The sequence below is a fragment of the Dendropsophus ebraccatus genome, chromosome 5 (assembly GCF_027789765.1).
Source record: "Dendropsophus ebraccatus isolate aDenEbr1 chromosome 5, aDenEbr1.pat, whole genome shotgun sequence".
NCBI classification, from domain to species: domain Eukaryota; kingdom Metazoa; phylum Chordata; class Amphibia; order Anura; family Hylidae; genus Dendropsophus; species Dendropsophus ebraccatus.
Window position 1 is genome coordinate 23,107,437 of NC_091458.1, and position 18,860 is coordinate 23,126,296.

General features: G+C 44.8%; 1 protein-coding gene across 1 annotated transcript in view; it reads right to left on the minus strand.

Annotated features, from left to right (window-relative positions):
* LOC138792349 (N-acetylated-alpha-linked acidic dipeptidase 2-like) overlaps positions 1-18,860 on the minus strand; it is a 64,719-nt gene that overhangs the window by 30,317 nt on the left and 15,542 nt on the right. The window contains exons 4-11 of the mRNA XM_069969664.1: positions 17,725-17,836; positions 17,458-17,644; positions 16,998-17,099; positions 16,261-16,386; positions 9,093-9,279; positions 6,626-6,719; positions 3,037-3,132; positions 188-273 (exon numbers count right to left, since the gene is read on the minus strand). Of these exons, the coding sequence (XP_069825765.1) occupies positions 188-273; positions 3,037-3,132; positions 6,626-6,719; positions 9,093-9,279; positions 16,261-16,386; positions 16,998-17,099; positions 17,458-17,644; positions 17,725-17,836 (990 nt within the window). The remainder of the gene's footprint in view (positions 1-187; positions 274-3,036; positions 3,133-6,625; positions 6,720-9,092; positions 9,280-16,260; positions 16,387-16,997; positions 17,100-17,457; positions 17,645-17,724; positions 17,837-18,860) is intronic.

Here is an 18,860-nt window from a genome sequence, read left to right on the forward strand (position 1 = left end):
AAAAAAAAAAAAAAAAAAAAACACACACACACACACACACACACACACACACACACACTACAGTGACTCTTTAAGTAAAAAGTCCACTCAAAAAAAAAAAAAAAAAAAAAGACACTGAACACTATGACACTTCTGTAACTATGCCCAGTCCTAAGTATTCCTGGTATTCTGCTTTTTAGGCACATACCTGGTTCTACTGCTCCGCGGATGGTGCCGATAACATCATAAATCCTTGTGACCTCATTGTTGGTGTAAACGTGCATCCTGACTTGTCTGAAATATCCATGTATAATATATGTTAATTTCATATCAATAAACAGCAGAACCTGGACTATCCCACAATTTTTGATGAGCCTGGGTGCTGCAGCTGCATACTGGAGCCCCCCCTCCCCAACTTGCTGACAGTTTCCCTTTATCTCTGCTTCTATTTGTCACAGTAACATTTCCAGATCGGACATGACTCTCACACTGCAGGTACACGGATATCTGTCGGAGCTGAGAATACATGACATTTCAACAAAGGTTACTTCCTATTAAAACACAAAGTCGCCTTCTTTTATCTGTGTGAATGGAGTCGAGGAAACACATACGACCTACATGTAAGGTCAGGCGGACTGCGGCTGGGATAACATTGCTCTACAGAAGTGTATTATGACCATGGACAATGTGTCCTGTACATCATGTACTGTGATATCACCTACACAATGAAGCGGCGGCTGAGATACACAATAAGGGGTAAGAGTCTGATGCAACACCATTAACAACTTTTTAATGCGCACTTTATTTTTTTATTTTTGTAACAAATTAACAGGGGTTGTGATCACAAGTAGAGATGAGCGAACATGCCGAGGTTCGGGTTCGTATGAACCTGAACTCTCGGCTTCTGACTGCTGCTGTCTGCCCGCTCCGTGGAGAGGGTGGATACAACCTAAGGACCGCCTGAAAAACTGGGATACAGCCTATGGCTGTGGCTGTATCCCAGTTTTTCAGGTGGTCCTCCGGCTGTATCCACCCTCTCCACTGAGCAGGCAGACAGCGGGAATCAGACACCGAGAGTTCAGGTTCATACGAACCCGAACCTCGGTAGGTTCGCTCATCTCTAATCACAAGCAGTTTTATTATTTTGTTTTTTTTTCTTTTAGTTTTTTTTACTTTCCCTGTGTTGTGTTTTTTTTTTTTTTTTTTTTTTGCAGAAATCAACAGTCCAGGCGATTTTAAGAAACTTTGCAATTGGATTTATTAGGCAAATATGCCATTATCTGAGTTCAAAAAGACTTTCCCCAGGTCCCCCCCCCCTCTTCTTTCTCATCCACTGCTCATTATCAGGAAATCTCGACTCTTTTACATCAGTCGAGCCCTGTGTAATCTATGGAGAGGGGAGGGGGGAGGAGGGAGATTAGTCACCAGCAGAGAACAAAGGATTACACAGTGAGAGCTGTATGAAAACCAGTATTCAGAAATCAGAGAGGTCAGTGCTGACTTCAGAGGAGATAGCCCTGGGATGTAGCTGTAAATTAACTCTTTGTTGTCCTGTTTTGGTGCTTCATCTCCCTCCACCCCCCCCTTTCCATAGGGAACCATGAAGATGGGGGGGTAGTCGCTTCAAACTGCTTTATCATGATAAAAATGCATTTTTCAGCTAATAAACCCAATTATAAAGTTTCTTAAAATCGCCTGTACTACTGATTTCTGCAAAAAAAAAAAAAATTTAAATGACTGACACTTTAAATCAACATTATACATACGGCCACTAGGTGTCTCCCTTCCTGTTAAACTGTGCTCCATGCTGATATTTGGTCTTTTGTCTGTTCAAAATAAGAGACCAAACACAGGAAGTCACCGTCCTCTGTGCACTCACACAAGGAAAGTCCCCTGTTCATCATGCAGGTTGTATATTAGCTGAGGGTAAATAACACAGGCTAATTATATATCGTCATTGACTGCAGTTTGACAGGAAGGGAGACACCTAGTGGCCATATTTATAACATTGATTTGAACATAGAAAACTTAAAAAAATAAAGTATATTGCAAAACAGCTTGATATCACAACCCCTGTTGGTTTCTTTAAAATTTTTGGGACAGGTGCACTTTAAATACTGCATATAGGTACTATAAACGCAGTAGTGATCCTGCTCTTGTGGCTGGGTCTGCAGTACCACAAACAGCCACTAGGTTGACTGCTTACATATTTATTATGTGTCAGAAAATAATTTTGAATGGATTCCCCGCTATCCTTTCCCATAGGATACAGTTATGTGGGAAATACAAGTGTGGTATTATACAGCAGGCTTAGCTGACCAGAGATTACCCTAATGTTGGTCTTTTAACCACTTAGATCCCTTAATCAATAGTGACTGTGGCATCTAGGTGGCTGAATACTGGGGGCTGGTATTGTACAGCCATCACAATTGCAGGGTGCCGATTGGTTATTATGGCGGCTTCTGTGGCTGCTATGTTTGTGCTTTTATTACACCCCGGTATAGGCAGGGTATAAAAGAGATTGGCATTTTGACCATATGCAATTTACAAGTGAATGAGCGATTGCTTATATAAGTCCCCTGTGGGAATATAAAAGTACAAACAAAAATAAACAAAAATTTGGTTTATAAAAACCCAATTGTCAATGCCGCATTTTTTTTTTTGTCACCTTGCCTCCCATAAAACATGGATTTAAAAGCGATGTGAAACTCATATGTGCCCTAACATGGCAGGAATAAATACTACAGCGTTCCCCGCAAAAAAACGAGCGCCCACACAGCTCCATAAACATAAAAATAATAAAATAAATTGTCAGTTTTACGCTGCAAAAGTTTTTTCATGGTTTTGGTATACATTATAGGGTAAACTTAAGAATTATAACACATCCAACAAAAAACAAGCTTTGTTGATGGAAAAACATAAAAAAAAGTCTTTTAGGGACAAGGGGAGGTAAAAAGTGAAAATACAAATGTTAAAATGGCCTGGTCAATAAGGGGTTCATTTGGGAGGTTTGCAATGATACAATGTACAGAGGTGGACAGAGAATCATAGGTTTACCGGGTGGAGGAGTCTCCTGAAAATCCAGGTCCGATGTTATACGAGACATTAAGGTTCCCTTTCCATGAAGCTGGCGATGCTGGACCTCCCATAAACCTGCAGGAACAGGAAATATCTATTAGCTGGATTATAGAGACCTACTTTTTTGTGCTCCGCAATGCAATAGTGCATTGGACTAAACAGACTAACATAGATGCCATGTAGCAAGTGGGGGAAAAGGGGTTACTGGTCCACTGGGTTTGCAAGGTGTTATGTGAGCAGAAATTAAACAAGGAAGGGGTACCAATTAAGCACTGAGCTACGGCTGTTGAGATACACTAGCTTTAATACACATGCAGACCCTCCCTTTAGCAGATTGTAAGTACACAGCCCAGGTTCTTTTCTACACATAGAACTAGCTAAGCCCCACCCCCACTTCTGTGTTCCATCTTGCCGTCTCTGTTGCTAGAGACGGACTGCCCTTAACAACAGGAAGTGAACAGTAGATTGCAGAGAAGTGAGACACCTAGTGGTCAGGCTTTGCTCCTGGGGGAAGGAATTAGTACTGGTAAATGAAGCGATTTACAAATATATGTTAGAAATCAATGGAGGGAAGTTGTTTGAAATGACATTAAAAGTAACCTGAAGAAAATCGGATAAACTGTGAAAGATTTAGTGTAGATCCTGAAGAGGTGTGGAATGAAACAGGATTTGCCTATATGTGTCATGCTCTACTCCCCCTAGGTAATGCTATAAGCAGAATGCTGCATATTTATTTGCTAAAAATGTTCCTTTAATCATAACGTACTGATAACACAATAGCATTTCTGCAAACTTATACTGTACTGTGTTTCAATGTCTCACTACTCGAAAGATCTCTGCTTGCTGTCGGGGAGTGGTAGCATTAGCTTATTTGTAGAGGCTGAAAACCTGTGTAGACCAAATACTTCTCACCATGAATAGGATGTGGTGGTGGTGGTGGTGGTGGTGGACGACAAAAAATAATTCTGGGACGCTGCGTCACTTCCCATTGTACAATGCTTATAAAGTGCTTTTTTCCCTGCACTTGCTACTGCATCAAGGCTTCAATTCCTGGAAAACATGGCGATGTCACTTCCTGGATAAAATGGTGATGTCACGACCCGACTCCCAGAGCTGTGTGGGCTGTGGCTGCTGGAGAGGATGATGGCAGGGGCACTCTGAGGGACACAGGGCACCGGAGGGACACTGAGCATCCCCCTGCCATCATCCTCTCCAGCAACCACAGATCGCACAGCTCTGGGAGTCGGGTCGTGACATCACCATATTATCCAGGAAGTGACATCACCATGTTATCCAGGAAGTGACATCACCATGTTATCCAGAAAGTGACATCAACATGTTATCCAGAAAGTGACATCACCATGTTATCCAGAAAGGGACATCACCATGTTATCCAGAAAGTGAGGCCTTGATGCAGTAGTAAGTGCTGGGATAAAAGCACTTTATAAGCATTTCCCGTAATAAGTGTGTATTGGGGATTTGTATAACTTTTTTTTTTTTGGGGGGGTGGGGGGGGGCAATACAATACTTCAATAAAAAAATTTTTGCCAGACTTCACCTTTAAGTTGGGGGAAGTAATTTATTCTGAGATCTGGTCTGTGGTCTTAATTCATTTTGGAGCATGAATTTATTTACATGTCTATAATAGGGTCAAAAAAAATCTGGTGAATTTACGTTGGGGTCTGGGGTCTGAACTCATTTTTTTAGGCAGCTGTATCTAAATTAATATTGGGACTTGAATAAATTTCTGGGTCAGCTTTTGGGTCTACATTTATAATACAGCCCAAATAAACTTTGGAAATAAGTTTATGTTAAGCCTCCTCGCTTCCCCTCCCATCCATATCCCTGCTGAGTCCTGCTTCTTAATATTGTTCCTGCACTGTGCATATGGATTGTGCACAGATGAATTATCTGGAAGCAGGGCTCACTTCAGGAGGGGAGGGCTTGGAAACGCCTCTTTGAACCTTTGCAATGGAGAATAAAGTAATTTTTCTATGTTTTGGAAGTACAGATGGATTTATGAAAGGTACCATGGGGAAGATTTATCAAACATGGTGTAAAGTGAAACTGGCTCAGTTGTCCCTAGCAACCAATCAGATTCCACCTTTCATTTTCCAAAGAGTCTGCGAGGAATGAAAGGTGGAAGCTGATTGGTTGCTAAAGGCAACTGAGCCAGTTTCACTTTACACCATGTTTGATAAATCTCCCCCCATGTGTCTATGAGGTATCATCATAGCATCTAACAGAGTCTTCTCCTTGAGGTGAGAGTATAGGAGTCTGAGGGGCCATGTTATTCTCCCTCCTCCAGAAGGAAGAAAACTTGCTCTCTGGTGCCCCCTATTGGAGGTAAAGTCGCTACTGTAAAGTCAGTACTTGGCCCCTTTAAGAATCCTGAAACATTGAACTACGTTACCTCATGCCTCTTAGCTGATGATTTTCATGGTGAATTACTACTGAAAGGGGCTTGTTGGGATGGTGACAAAGCTTTTCTAATATACAGAGGCGTCAGGATCATGGCAAGGTTATGTACACAATATAATAGCAATGATTTTAGATTTTCGAGGCTTTTTTCCAGCTTTATGTTGCAGCATTAAAAGTTTTATAACTTTTTAATATATTAAAATATACTTTATTCTACAATTGCTCACTATGATGATTGGGGACATTGGATATGTACAAACCAAACAAATTCTCCCCCGTGGTTACTACAATTGTATCTACTTTTAGCAATACAGTTAAAGGGGTATTCCACTCAAACATAACTTTTCATATGTTGCTGCCCATGAAGAGACTAACAATTCCTTTCAGACTTGTTATTATCTATTCACTCTCCTTCCCCCAGTTCTGAGCTGCTGCTTTCTGCTGAGAACACAAAAGACTGTATGTGAGCTTTTCTCTGTCTCCCCCCCCCCTCTGAGACAGATGATGTAAAAAAAGTCCCTGGATAGCTGTATCTGCAACATTGTAGCTTTGAAATGCTGGGAGGGTTATTCTGAAGTTAAGTTGCTGATGAACTCCATGTGATTATCCCTTCCAGCATTACAAAGAAGTTACAAAGTTGCAGATAAAGCCAGTCGGGGCCTTGTTTACATCATCTGTCTCAAAAAGGAGGGGGGAGAAGGGGGAGACAGAGAGAAAAGCTCACACATAGATTTTTGTGTTTTCAGCAGAATGTAGAAGCTCAGAACTGGGGGAAGGAGACTGAATAGATAATAACAAGTATGGAAGGAATTGTTAGTCTCCCCATGAGCAGCAACATATCAAAAGTTATCTTTGAGCAGAATACCCCTATAAATATAATAGGAGAATAAATCTCCCTCTTGTCCTGATAGTTTGTTACAGTGTATCAGTGCAGCGTTCCTTTTCCTCATGTAGGTTTTAGGAAGCTTGCTCAACACTGACTACTATCACATGAATATTAATTGTAGTGCGTCATTTCTGGAGTCACTGTGATCTTTGGCAGAGTATCACTAGTAACCCGACTGTCCGTTTTTTTTTCTAAAATAAGATTAAGATGAAAACCTCCATGCATTTATAAAACGTAGATATCATTGCCATATGGCCATACCTTAGTATTTGTTCAGCATCATGGTATCCTATGGGATGGACAGGAATGCTGGGTAATCCAACTCCTTCATCTGCTTTATATCTATACATAAAATCTGCCAGAGAAGAACATCATAAACCACGACAGATCACCTGGGATTCTTAAAGGGAACCAATCACGTAAAAAACATCCATAAAGCTAAGGAAACGTGCTGGTACATCAGCCAGCACGCTTCCTAAACATCCCGTGACTAGATACGAGCGGAGAAGTAGTCATGGTGGGTGGCTCCCCGCTCGTATCTAGTCACTGCGCTCTGCGGGATGATTGACAGGCAGAGAGGCCAGTAACGGACCTCTCTCCCTGTCAATCATCCCCTCTGAGCGCGCTGACAGGCAGAGCGCAGTGACTAGATACGAGCGGGGAGCCGCCCATGACTACTTCCCCGCTCGTATCTAGTCACGAGCCGGGGAATAAAAGTCATTTTCTCTGTTATAAAGCACCTGCTGCGGCCGCGGCCGGTACGTGCAGGGACCGCTCCAGGTGCTTTATAGAATGATCCAGGGAACCATATCAGCCCAAACGGGCTGATTGGTTCCCTTTAAACTAAAGCAAATTTTATGTTTACTCTTGAGTTTATTAAATTTTCCAAGTTATTACAAAAGACAAAAAACAAACAAACCGGATTATACATTCTGTGCGCAAGAGCATATGTGGTACACAATTAGCATACAGATAGCCTCAAGTCAATGTGAATTCTCACGGCCAGGCGCGTGAGCGCCAAACATGTTGAGGAAAAAATAGCACAGCCCACCTGTCCCTTGAAATTTGTTCATGAAACAGGCAAAAAAGTAGTAGACACGAGCCTGGTATCAATTGCTGACTCTAACAATAAAATAACTTTACATGTATACATAGAAACACGAAACATAGGGAGGGGAGAAGGGGAGGGCAAGCAAAAGAGAAAAAAAAAAGAAAAAAAGGGGGGGGGGAGGTAGGAGAGAAAAAGAGCTCTTTGGGGTTTTAACCAATATGACAGCAGGAACTTTGACTCATCTAAACCATGTAAACGGGATGCACTGGAAAGGGCAGTCCACCCCGGAGTTATCACCGAAGGCATATCAGTGTACCAGAGCAGTGACGCTATCAGATTCCACAAACAGGATCCAAGGTGTCCAGATTTTCAGAAATTTATCCGATCGGTCATGTGCCTCGGCCACAAGCTCTTCGAACCTTCGGATGTTTTGAAGCTCCCTGTACCATTCAAGCAAAGTAGGAGTATGCTCTGTCTTCCAGTGGCGCGGTATCACCGCACGCGCTGCTCCCAACAGGTGCCTCAGCATGCCCCTCTTCTGTGCCGCCAGGGATCCGGGCAACAAGGATAGCAATACAATCTGAGGCGTGTTTGCCGTTTTCTTTCCAGAATAGGCCTCATAAACCTTCAGGACGCCTTCCCAAAATGGCTTCAATTTATCACATCCCCACCAAATGTGTAGAATGGTGCCCTCCTCAGTTCCACATCTCCAACACCTACCAGAAATCTCAGGGTAGATGTGGTGGAGTAGAGTGGGGCATCGATACCACCTAGAGAGGATTTTGTAGCTCTTCTCTTTTGAGTAGGAGTCCAGGGACAAGCCATGTGAGAAAGTACAGATTTTGAGTTCATCTTCTGGCGAGAACGTGACTGCCAGGTCCCTTTCCCAGGCACTGAGAAAGGGAGCTCGAGTGGTATTGCTCAATGACATGAGCAGTGAATACATTCGTGACAATGTCCCTGTACTCCTCTCGTCAGACAAGACCCAGTGGTCAAATTCCGTAAGGTCAGGTCTCTAGGTGGATCCCATCCCCCTTTAAACTAAAGCAAATTTTACCATAAGAAATATTTGAAATGCAGACAATCCACACCCCAAAATAATGATTTTTTTCTTCTGAATAACATGTAAAACAAATTTAGAAAGAGCTGAATATGTGATATTATAAGTTACTGTACAGTAATAGAGAGGATGGGAAACACAAGGACGGAGAGACTGCAGGGAGCAGGAAGCAATGAGCAGGGCAGATGTGGGCACATACATGCAGCGCTCTCTGTCCGGGGAGAGAGGGGTTACCGCTATGGAGAGATTACCTCCACAGTCCTGTCCCCTGATGGAAGCCCCAGCCTGAAGTGAATCTGCTATGATTTGGAAAGTGAGGGAGACTTCCTGGGTGCTGTAGTGCTGTAGACCCTGCTATGCAGACCATGCCCCTCCTCCACTCCCCCTCCCACCCAGTACAGGGAGCCCCAAAGCAATGCTCTTATACCAAGTTAAAATTTTGAAAAACTGTGAGCTCTTAAACCAAAACGTTCTTAATCCAAGTTGCTCTTAAACCAAGGTACCATTGTACTGTAGTTGCCATTTTAAAGTTAATTTTTTTCCAAAAACCCCCTAAACCACTGGTGCCATACATGATAACAGTCTAATAGAACCTTAGAGGGGTTTCATTCACTCACCTTTTGCAGGATAACCCGGTGTTAGAGGGTCTCCGGCTCCATTAAGGTTCAGGACATTCCCGCGTTGGGCGGCTCCGCCGGGCAGGTTCCAGCCATCAGGATAGGGCTTGACTCCCGGGGCACAATAATCAGCCGGATCAGAATACAGGATAATCCCCTTGGCTCCTGCTAGTATGGCGTTCTTCACCTATAGCAATAAAGGGGGAGATATATCAAACATGGTGTAAAGTGAAACTGGCTCAGTCGCCCCTAGCAACCAATCAGATTCCACCTTTCATTCCTCACAGACTCTTTGGAAAATGAAAGGTGGAATCTGATTGGTTGCTAGGGGCAACTGAGCCAGTTTCACTTTACACCATGTTTGATAAATCTCCCTCCATTGTATTTCACAATTCAATCCAATAAGCGAGTTAGAAAACCTCTGGATAAATTATCAATACTGTGGAAGACAAGGACTTTTTCAGATATTTAGTCAATAATGATTGCTGTATACATGAAGAGTTCTTAAAGAGAAAGTATCATCAGCTTAGAAGCATCCACCTATAGCGGACAGGGCGCGGAGGATGGAGGTAAAGCTTCTAGCCTTCATCCTTTGTGCTGTTTCTGTGTAGTTTGTAGTTTAATCCATATATTATTGAGGTGTTTTATGCACTGGGCACAGAACTACAGCCTCGGCCGGCTCGCCCCTCCTAAGGAACATTGGAAGGGCCAGGGCCGCCGATAGGGCAGTACAACTGGTACTGCCGTATGGGGCCCGGACCCTAAGAGACATGGGGGGGGGCCGTCGGGCCCGCCGGCCGCCGCCCCCTGTCCGCTACGCTAGGGGGGCCCGCACGGCCCCCCTTGCCACCTGTTTTTGAGCATACCGAGAAGCTGCGGCCGCGCAGCTTCTCTGGATGCACTGATCGCTTTAATGTTCCGCCCGCACAGTGAGCGGGCAGAACATTAAAGCGATCAGAATACAGGAGAAGGACCTGTCAGTGTCCTCCTCCTGCATTCCCTCCCATAGGCTGCCGGCACTTCATACCAGCAGCCTATGGGAGGCCGGGACGTGATCATGTGCCTCTCTGGCAGGCGTGATCATGTGACGTCATCACGTCTGCCGGAAGTCCCGTCCCTGCGGCTCGCAAGATGGAGCCCGAAGAGGAGGAGGAGAGCTGCTGCCTGCAGCCACACAGCGCGGATTAGGTGAGTAGGATGTTTGTTTTTTTAATGGCAGAGCAGGGGGCATTATTAGTTCATGGGGGCACCTCTGGGGGCATTATTAGCTCATGGGGGCACCTCTGGGGCATTATTAGTATATAGGGGCACCTCTGGGGGCATTATTAGTGTATGGGGGCACCTCTGGGGGCATTATTAGTGTATGGGGGCACCTCTGGGGGCATTATTAGTGTATGGGGGCACCTCTGGGGGCATTATTAGTATATGTGGGCACCTCTGGGGGCATTATTAGTTCATGGGGGCACCTCTGGGGGCATTATTAGCTCATGGGGGCACCTCTGGGGGCATTATTAGTTCATGGGGGCACCTCTGGGGGCATTATTAGTTCATGGGGGCACCTCTGGGGGCATTATTAGTTCATGGGGGCACCTCTGGGGGCATTATTAGTTCATGGGGGCACCTCTGGGGGCATTATTAGTTCATGGGGGCACCTCTGGGGGCATTATTAGTTCATGGGGGCACCTCTGGGGGCATTATTAGTTCATGGGGGCACCTCTGGGGGCATTATTAGTTCATGGGGGCACCTCTGGGGGCATTATTAGTTCATGGGGGCACCTCTGGGGGCATTATTAGTTCATGGGGGCACCTCTGGGGGCATTATTAGTTCATGGGGGCACCTCTGGGGGCATTATTAGTTCATGGGGGCACCTCTGGGGGCATTATTAGCTCATGGGGGCACCTCTGGGGGCATTATTAGCTCATGGGGGCACCTCTGGGGGCATTATTAGCTCATGGGGGCACCTCTGGGGGCATTATTAGCTCATGGGGGCACCTCTGGGGGCATTATTAGCTCATGGGGGCACCTCTGGGGGCATTATTAGCTCATGGGGGCACCTCTGGGGGCATTATTAGTTCATGGGGGCCACCTCTAGGGGCATTATTAGCTCATGGGGGCACAGCAGGGAATCCTACATACAGGGGGCACAGCAGGGGATCCTACATACAGGGGGCATCCCACATTCCTACTCGCTTTACTGCACATAACACCAAACAGCGCAGTTACTTTGGGAGCCTACAGGGGGGAGAAAGGAAAGGAAGCTGCTAGAAATGTGCGGAGCCTAAATTGTTTGTCTCGCAGGTTCTGAAAAGATGAAACATATCTGGAAGGAATCATCATGGAGGTCTGGGCCGGATGGAGAGGAAAAGGGAAAGTGACTCCTCTGATCAAAGAAGACGTCACCTGTGAGTCACTGTATGACACTTTGCTTATTTTGTAGAACATCATTTAGTAGGGGCGCCCCGAGGTGACAGCTACTACATTATCTGTACTCAGAGATATCACTGTGTTATCTGTGCTGTTACATAGGACTGCAGGTGAAATCTACTACATTATCTGTACTCAGAGATATCACTGTGTTATGTGGTGTTACATAGGACTGCAGGTGATATCAGGTGATTTCTCCAGGTTGCAGAAGTTCAAACTTCATCGTGCCTTGGTGTGCTGGTGTCTGTATGTCTGTATTCATGTGTGCTGGTGTCTGTATACATGTGTGCTGGTGTCTGTATACATGTGTGCTGGTGTCTGTATACATGTGTGCTGGTGTCTGTATACATGTGTGCTGGTGTCTGTATACATGTGTGCTGGTGTCTGTATACATGTGTGCTGGTGTCTGTGTGTGAGATCAATTCTAGAGAACTGGCTCATATACCCCATTTTCCCCAGTGGCTTAAAATGTAACCTCTGTTATACAGTTATAAAATTGTAGAACCTAAATGTGAACAAGGTGCAATTCAAATAGACACTTACTTGTATAGCTGCCTCTTGTGCTCTGTATGCAGTGCATTATATTCACCCTTGCAACGTACAATTTATAGCGTGTCTACAAGCCCAGCGGGGCTCATTATGATGGAGACTAAAACTTATACAAGAGTGGGGTAGGGGTTCCCCTGTATTCAGAATGCTGTTGAGTGCTCGGCAATGCCCCGTCTGGGATTATTGAATTTCGAGGGTCTATGCAGAGCAGGATAAAGACACCTCTGCTGCACAAACAGGATCTCCTAGAAAGCGTTCTCACCGCCATGTATTCGCTATCACTGTCTTGGGTGAGCTAAACTAGTCTGCCTGGGGGGGGTGATTTGTATATGCTCACTAACATGGAACAGCCTCATTATATTAGCCTTATCAACATATTCTATGTTAGTGAGCATACGGGGGGGGGGGGGGGATATTGGTGAACATATACAAATCAAACAGCCCCCCAGACCCTCGAAATTCAATAACCCCAAACGGGGCATTGCCTAGTACTCAACAGCATTCTGAATACAGGGGAACCCCTACCCCACTCTTGTATAAGTTTTAGTCTCCATCATAATGAGCCCCGCTGGGCTTGTAGACACGCTATAAATTGTACGTTGCAGTGGTGAATATAATGCACCGCATACAGAGCACAGGAGGCAGCTATACAAGTAAGTGTCTGTATGGTGACATTTAAATTGCACCTTGTTCACATTTAGTTTCTACAATTTTGGGGTATATGAGCCAGTTCTCTAGAATTGATCTGAACCAAATTATACCTCCCAGCAAGGCGTGGGGCGAACACACAATTTTTTTTTTTTTTTTTAATTAATGTGGGGGGCCCAGACACTTTGGTTGTATGGGGCCCTGAAATTCCTGATGACGGCCCTGGAAAGGGCTCCCACACCCCCTCAGCATATGACCATAAAGTATACCTCAGCAGGTGCCCCACCCCCAATTGGCTAATGGCCAATTATATTTAAAGCAACATGACTGACACCCCCTCAACCGCCCCCCAAAAAATACAATGCCCCCACACTAGGGGATCCCCAAAACTGAGTGCATCCCAATCCAACAGCCCAAGTCCTTCAACCCCCCCACTCCAATAGAGTAAATGCCCCCTGGTACCTGTAAGGTGTCCCTGGTTGCCCATGTACTTGGCACACATACTCTGCACTAGCGCCTGCAGGGGGAGCTCTGAGCCAGGGTGTGGGTAGCAGCGCAGTTCGGTCGCCCATTGTACCGTGTACACACCACACGTTTCTCCCTCCAGCCGGGCGCACACAAAGCAGCCAAAGCCTGGACCCCGTGCCAACTCTACACAGGGTGAGCGGGCGGAGGCTACACTGCGGGCAGTGGAAACAGGACGTCAGCGGCGCATGGAGCACACACAGAGGCCAGCAAGAGCAGCAGGTGCCTGGGGAGGCACATCCTGGAGAGACGGGCACTGCCAGCTGCCACCTGAGGTCTGAGGGGTCTGATTTCTACCCCTCTCCCTGCCTGGCACTGGCCACAGAGGGGCCCCCCTGTGAGTTATGGTGCCTGGGCAGCTGCCTACCCAATGGAAAAGACGGCTGGAGTCCAGGATGTTTAGCTTACAGAGCATTGTGTACACTGGGTACAGTCTGAGAGCAGGACTAGCTATGCACAATGTATCAGTCTGGAGTCCAGGCAGCTCACAGAGCATTGTCTAGACCGGATATAATTGTATCCGCTTAGCTGAGAGCAGATGTAACTATGGACGTGGTTTGATAGAAATTTTATTGGACATTTGCATCCACTGTCTATAGAGAAAAAAATTGCAGCAAAGCACAGAAGAGGCTGACCGTGACTTCAGCATGCCCACTCCATTATCATATAACGTGCAAGTGTAGTGAACATAAAAATACACACTATACCGCACTGCCTATGAATGTCAGGCACCCAATGTAGAATAGATGGGATATTCATTAACACGCGACCACTGGACCATCTAATACACAGAGAGGCAATGTGCTGACCGTCTCCTCCTGTCCCCCCCCCCCATACTGCTGACACAGCTGGGAGCTGGGGATCAACCACTGATACAACATTCCTGGGAGTAAAACCAATGGTCGTAGACATAGAGTCTTGGAGAAGTCATCAACAATGTCAAGTACTGAGCCCTTTCACCTGCTGCACAGAACATCGGACCACTCACAATCCAGTGCAAATCGCTGATCTGTGTAATGGTGCATAACTTATGGCGGGAGGCGACTAAAGAAATCACCCTCCTTAGCTTTTCCGCACATTCCTGACATGACTGGTGGTGGTTGGGGGGGGGGGGGGGGATTGTGTATTTAGCTGATGAAATATCACTCCTGGATTGGTGCCATTAGTTGACAAGAATAGTACAATCCATAGTTCTCAGCACATCACATCACCCCTACTCCCTGGGTTTTGTCTAACTGTGCCTGTTACTGCTGACAAATGTCCCCTAACGGGCACTGGACAACAGGTTACAAAAAAGGGAGACACCTTGTGGCCAAATCTTTATTTTGGTGAATACAGTGATTTAAAAGTATGTTACAGATCACATGGAGGGAAGTTAAAACAACTGTGCCCATGTAAAGCTAATATAAATCCCCAATGTACACTTATTACGTAAAATGCTTATAAAGTGATTTTTCCCCTGCACTTACTACTGCATCAAGGCTTCACTTCCTGGATAACATGGTGATGTCACTTCCTGGATAACATGGTGATGTCACTTCCTGGATAACATGGTGATGTCACTTCCTGGATAACATGGTGATGTCACTTCCTGGATAACATGGTGATGTCACGACCCGACTCCCAGAGCTGTGTGGGCTGTGGCTGCTGGAGAGGATGATGGCAGGGGGACACAGGGCGATGGAGGGACACTGAGCATCCCTCTGCCATCATCCTCTCCAGCAGCCACAGCCCGCACAGCTCTTGGAGTCGGGTCGTGACATCACCATGTTATCCAGGAAGTGACATCACCATTTTTACCCAGAAAGTGACATCACCATTTTTACCCAGGAAGTGAAGCCTTGATGCAGTAGTAAGTGCAGGGAAAAAGTACTTTATGTAATAAGTGTATATTGGGGATTTATATAACTTTTGGGGGGCAATACAATACTTCAATAAAAATCTTTGCTGGACTTCTCCTTCAAGTCTTTCCTATGGATAGAACAGCGCCGGCACATGGAAGCTGATGCCGTAGTCTTTTTTTTTTTATTCAATCGCGGCCCGATACCCGCGTGTGGCACTGCTCTATTCTTGCCACCAGCTGGGGGTGAAGCACTGGAGGCGGGCCAGCCCGCCCCCAATGAGAGGAAACACCTGCCCCTTTATGACATGGCACAAGAACAAAACTGTCACAGTTCAAAAAAAGAGGACCGCAGCACCGGCTTCCCCCTGCGCCTTCTATCCACGGGAGATACTAATGGTACATCTTTGTGGTCATGCGGTCCTCTTTTTTTGAACTGTGTCTTTAAGGACTGTCCCCCTGACTTTTTTAGATCTTTGGCCCCACTAGAGGCCTATTTTATACATATCGTGGTCTCCTGATAACATTAAGCAAATGATGGCAGTAGCAATTGTCTTGTTCTTTGAATCAATTTCAGAATTGGGCATAGGTCCTAAGGAAGAGTTACTTTTGTTAGAGTCTATGCACCTTCAAGCCATATGGAATGCTTACCAACATTGACAAAATCGGGAACTCTCCCAAAATGGCTATAAATCCCTTCAAAACACCAAAAATGTACACACCAACTTATCTCCACCACTTTAGTGGACCATTTCAGGGCAATCCCAGGTCCTCCAGGCTTAGAAAAACATGTCTGCTTTCTCCCAGAAACAGCACCTCTCTTGTCCTCAGTCTGGGTGTGGGGGTTTTGCATTGGAGTGTTTGGAGCTTAATTGTAATACCTCACACAACCTGAGGACAGGGGGTGGCGCTGTTTTTGCAAGAAAGAAGCCATTTTTTCTAATCCTGAATAACCTCTTTAATATTTTTCTTGCATTGTGGCACAGATGACTGATCATAGAATTTTTCAAATATTTCATCGCTTTCTTTCTCCCATATTAAGATCTTACCATCTACAAATATGTAACAAAGCGCCGACATCTCAGAAACTAAGAAAAATCGAATTAAGTTAAATGTGAAGGAATACTTGGAAATAAATAATAGTCACCAAAACAATGCAAAATAAGTCACTCTGTTCTTACTTTGTTGCCTCTGAAGATTTTCCCATATCTGGCAATGACAATTTTCCCCGTACAATTGATGCTCAGGTTTCGCTCAAGAAAAAAAAAGTCCTCTGTCCGAGCGTAATTCACATAGACCAGATTTCCCTGCAAGAAAAGGAAACACAATGACATCACCGATGGTGGATAATAGGACCAGTTTATGGCATGGTCTTATTGCTGGTACTGTCCCCTGCACAGAATGGGGAGAGAACCACTGAGCCATGTGCTTCTTTCCATGGTTGGGTGTGTGAATACACATACGCCAACTGTTCCTACAACTATTAAAGGGGTTGTTCACCAAAAAACTAATTTAAATTTAAATCAACTGGTGCCAAAAAGTGCCAGAGAATTGTAATTTACTTCTATTAAAAAAAAATCACAAGTCTTCCAGTACTTATCAGCTGCTTTATGTCCTGCAGGAAGTGGTGTATTCTCTCCAGTCTGATAAAGTGCTCTCTGCTGCCACCTCTGTCCATGTCAGGAACTGTCCAGACTAGCAGCAAATCCCCATAGAAAATCTCTACTGCTCTCCAGTCTGGAAAGAATACACCACTTCCTGCAGGAAATACAGTGGCTGATAAGTATTGGAAGACTGGAGATTTTTTTAACAGAAGTATATTAGAAATCTCTGGCACTTTCTGACACCAGTTAATTATAAAGATTTTTATTTTTTGTGAACTACCCCTTTAAGGAGGTCACATCAGGTTACTACTTACCTCGGGTTCTCCCTTAGCAGAAAAAGCATTATATGGAGGGACGATGTTTGTGAAGTTTTCATAGCCTTCTGGTGGTGGCTCTGATAAAGATGTGTTGAATATCTGAAAATGAAATATAAATGGTCAAAAAAGGAGGATCAAGAATGCTCTTTTAAGCCAGAAAAGGAGACCCAGTGGTCACTTATCTTCTATCCATTTAGGTGATGACTGCAGCAGGTCGGAATACCCCTTTACATATGCTGCCAGTCACCAATTCTGAAAAATGAGCTGACTATGCTGATATCATGCTTATATGAGATGACTCTGCTCATTCTGTCTTAGTCTATACAGCAAAGCAAACCAGGAAGTGCTTATATGAGATGACTCTGCTCATCCTGTCTTAGTCTATACAGCAAAGCAAACCAGGAGGTTACAAAACCGCAATGTAAAGTTATCCGGTTGTGTCACATCTTCCTCTCACCTCTGTGCCGCGTTCATCAATAATGGAGATGTAGTTGGGACTGGTTTCGTTGGGATAAGACAACAAGACGTCATAGTGAACTAACTCAACCTTGTCCAATCCAAAGTCTTTCCACTGATCCTGGATTTTTTTGGCTAATAGAAGATTCTGTTCCGTTCCAGACAAATGGGGACTCTCCGTGAAATCCCTGAAGAAGATGAAGTAGAATACTTAGGTGGTAGAAACCCTAGTTGTATCGGGGAGGAATGATGGCCTTATATCCCTTACCGGAGGTATTTTCTTATGTTCTCCGCCTTCAGCTCGGATAGAAGCTCATTCTTTAGATTTCGCGTTTTATATTTGACATCATCAAGTAGATGGGAAGGTCTAATAAGCCAACCTAAGGGAAAAATCATCTCAATCAATATTTTATCGTACAACAAACTATATTCCGATCCCAAGTTTAACCCATCGATCTCCTCCGAATACCAAACCAAAGAAAATGAATGCCAGGAACTCAGCGACCTGACACTACAGCCCTACCAGCTTAGACTGAATTCACACTGCGTTTTTGCAATCCTTTTTTTTTAATCTTCCCCCCCCCCCCCCCCCCCAAAAAAAAACGGATTAGAAAAAACAAACGGATGCATTTGTGTGCGTCCACTTTGATCCGTTCTTCCATTGACTTCCATTATAAAAAAAAAAAAAAAAAAGCCAATCAGAACCGATACAAAAACGTAGTCGACCTCATTTTTGTGTCCCTTAAAAAAAAAAAAAAAAAAAAAAAAACAGATCCGTTTTGATCTGGGTTTTTTTTTTATATATAATAGAAGTTAATGAAAAAACGGATGCGCACAAATGCTTGTTTTTTTTTTTTTTGTTGCAAAAAAGTGATGAAAGAACGGATTGCAAAAACACGGTGTGAACACAGCTTAGACTGGAAATGTTGGGGGCTTAACATACAGGCAAATGAAAGGCCAACGTGTTTCGCACATACGTTTTTTAAACCCCTATTACACTGGGCGATCAGCTCTCGCTTGCTCCTCATTCCCCACTCGCTGACTGTGCTACTACACCCGCCCGTGTGGTCTCCTGCTGCTGCTTTAGTTACATGCAGCGACGGTGGCAGTTGGCTGCTAATGTTGTCGTTCATGTTTCAACATGTTAAAAGACAACGATAAGACAACCGATAATCGGCCAAATATGGCTGATAATCGCTTTGTGTAGCAGGGCCTTTAATCATGACATAACCGGCCTCTTGACTACATTTCTCATTCTTATAGTCGAGTGGATCCAAGAGGAGAGAGCTTTGAGGAGGCACTCACCATCAAAACTTCCATTACTGAACAGTCAGATCATATACAAACGGCAATGCTGGGGGGGGGGGGGGGGGGGGGGCGCATTTCATCCCTCAGTCTATGGCC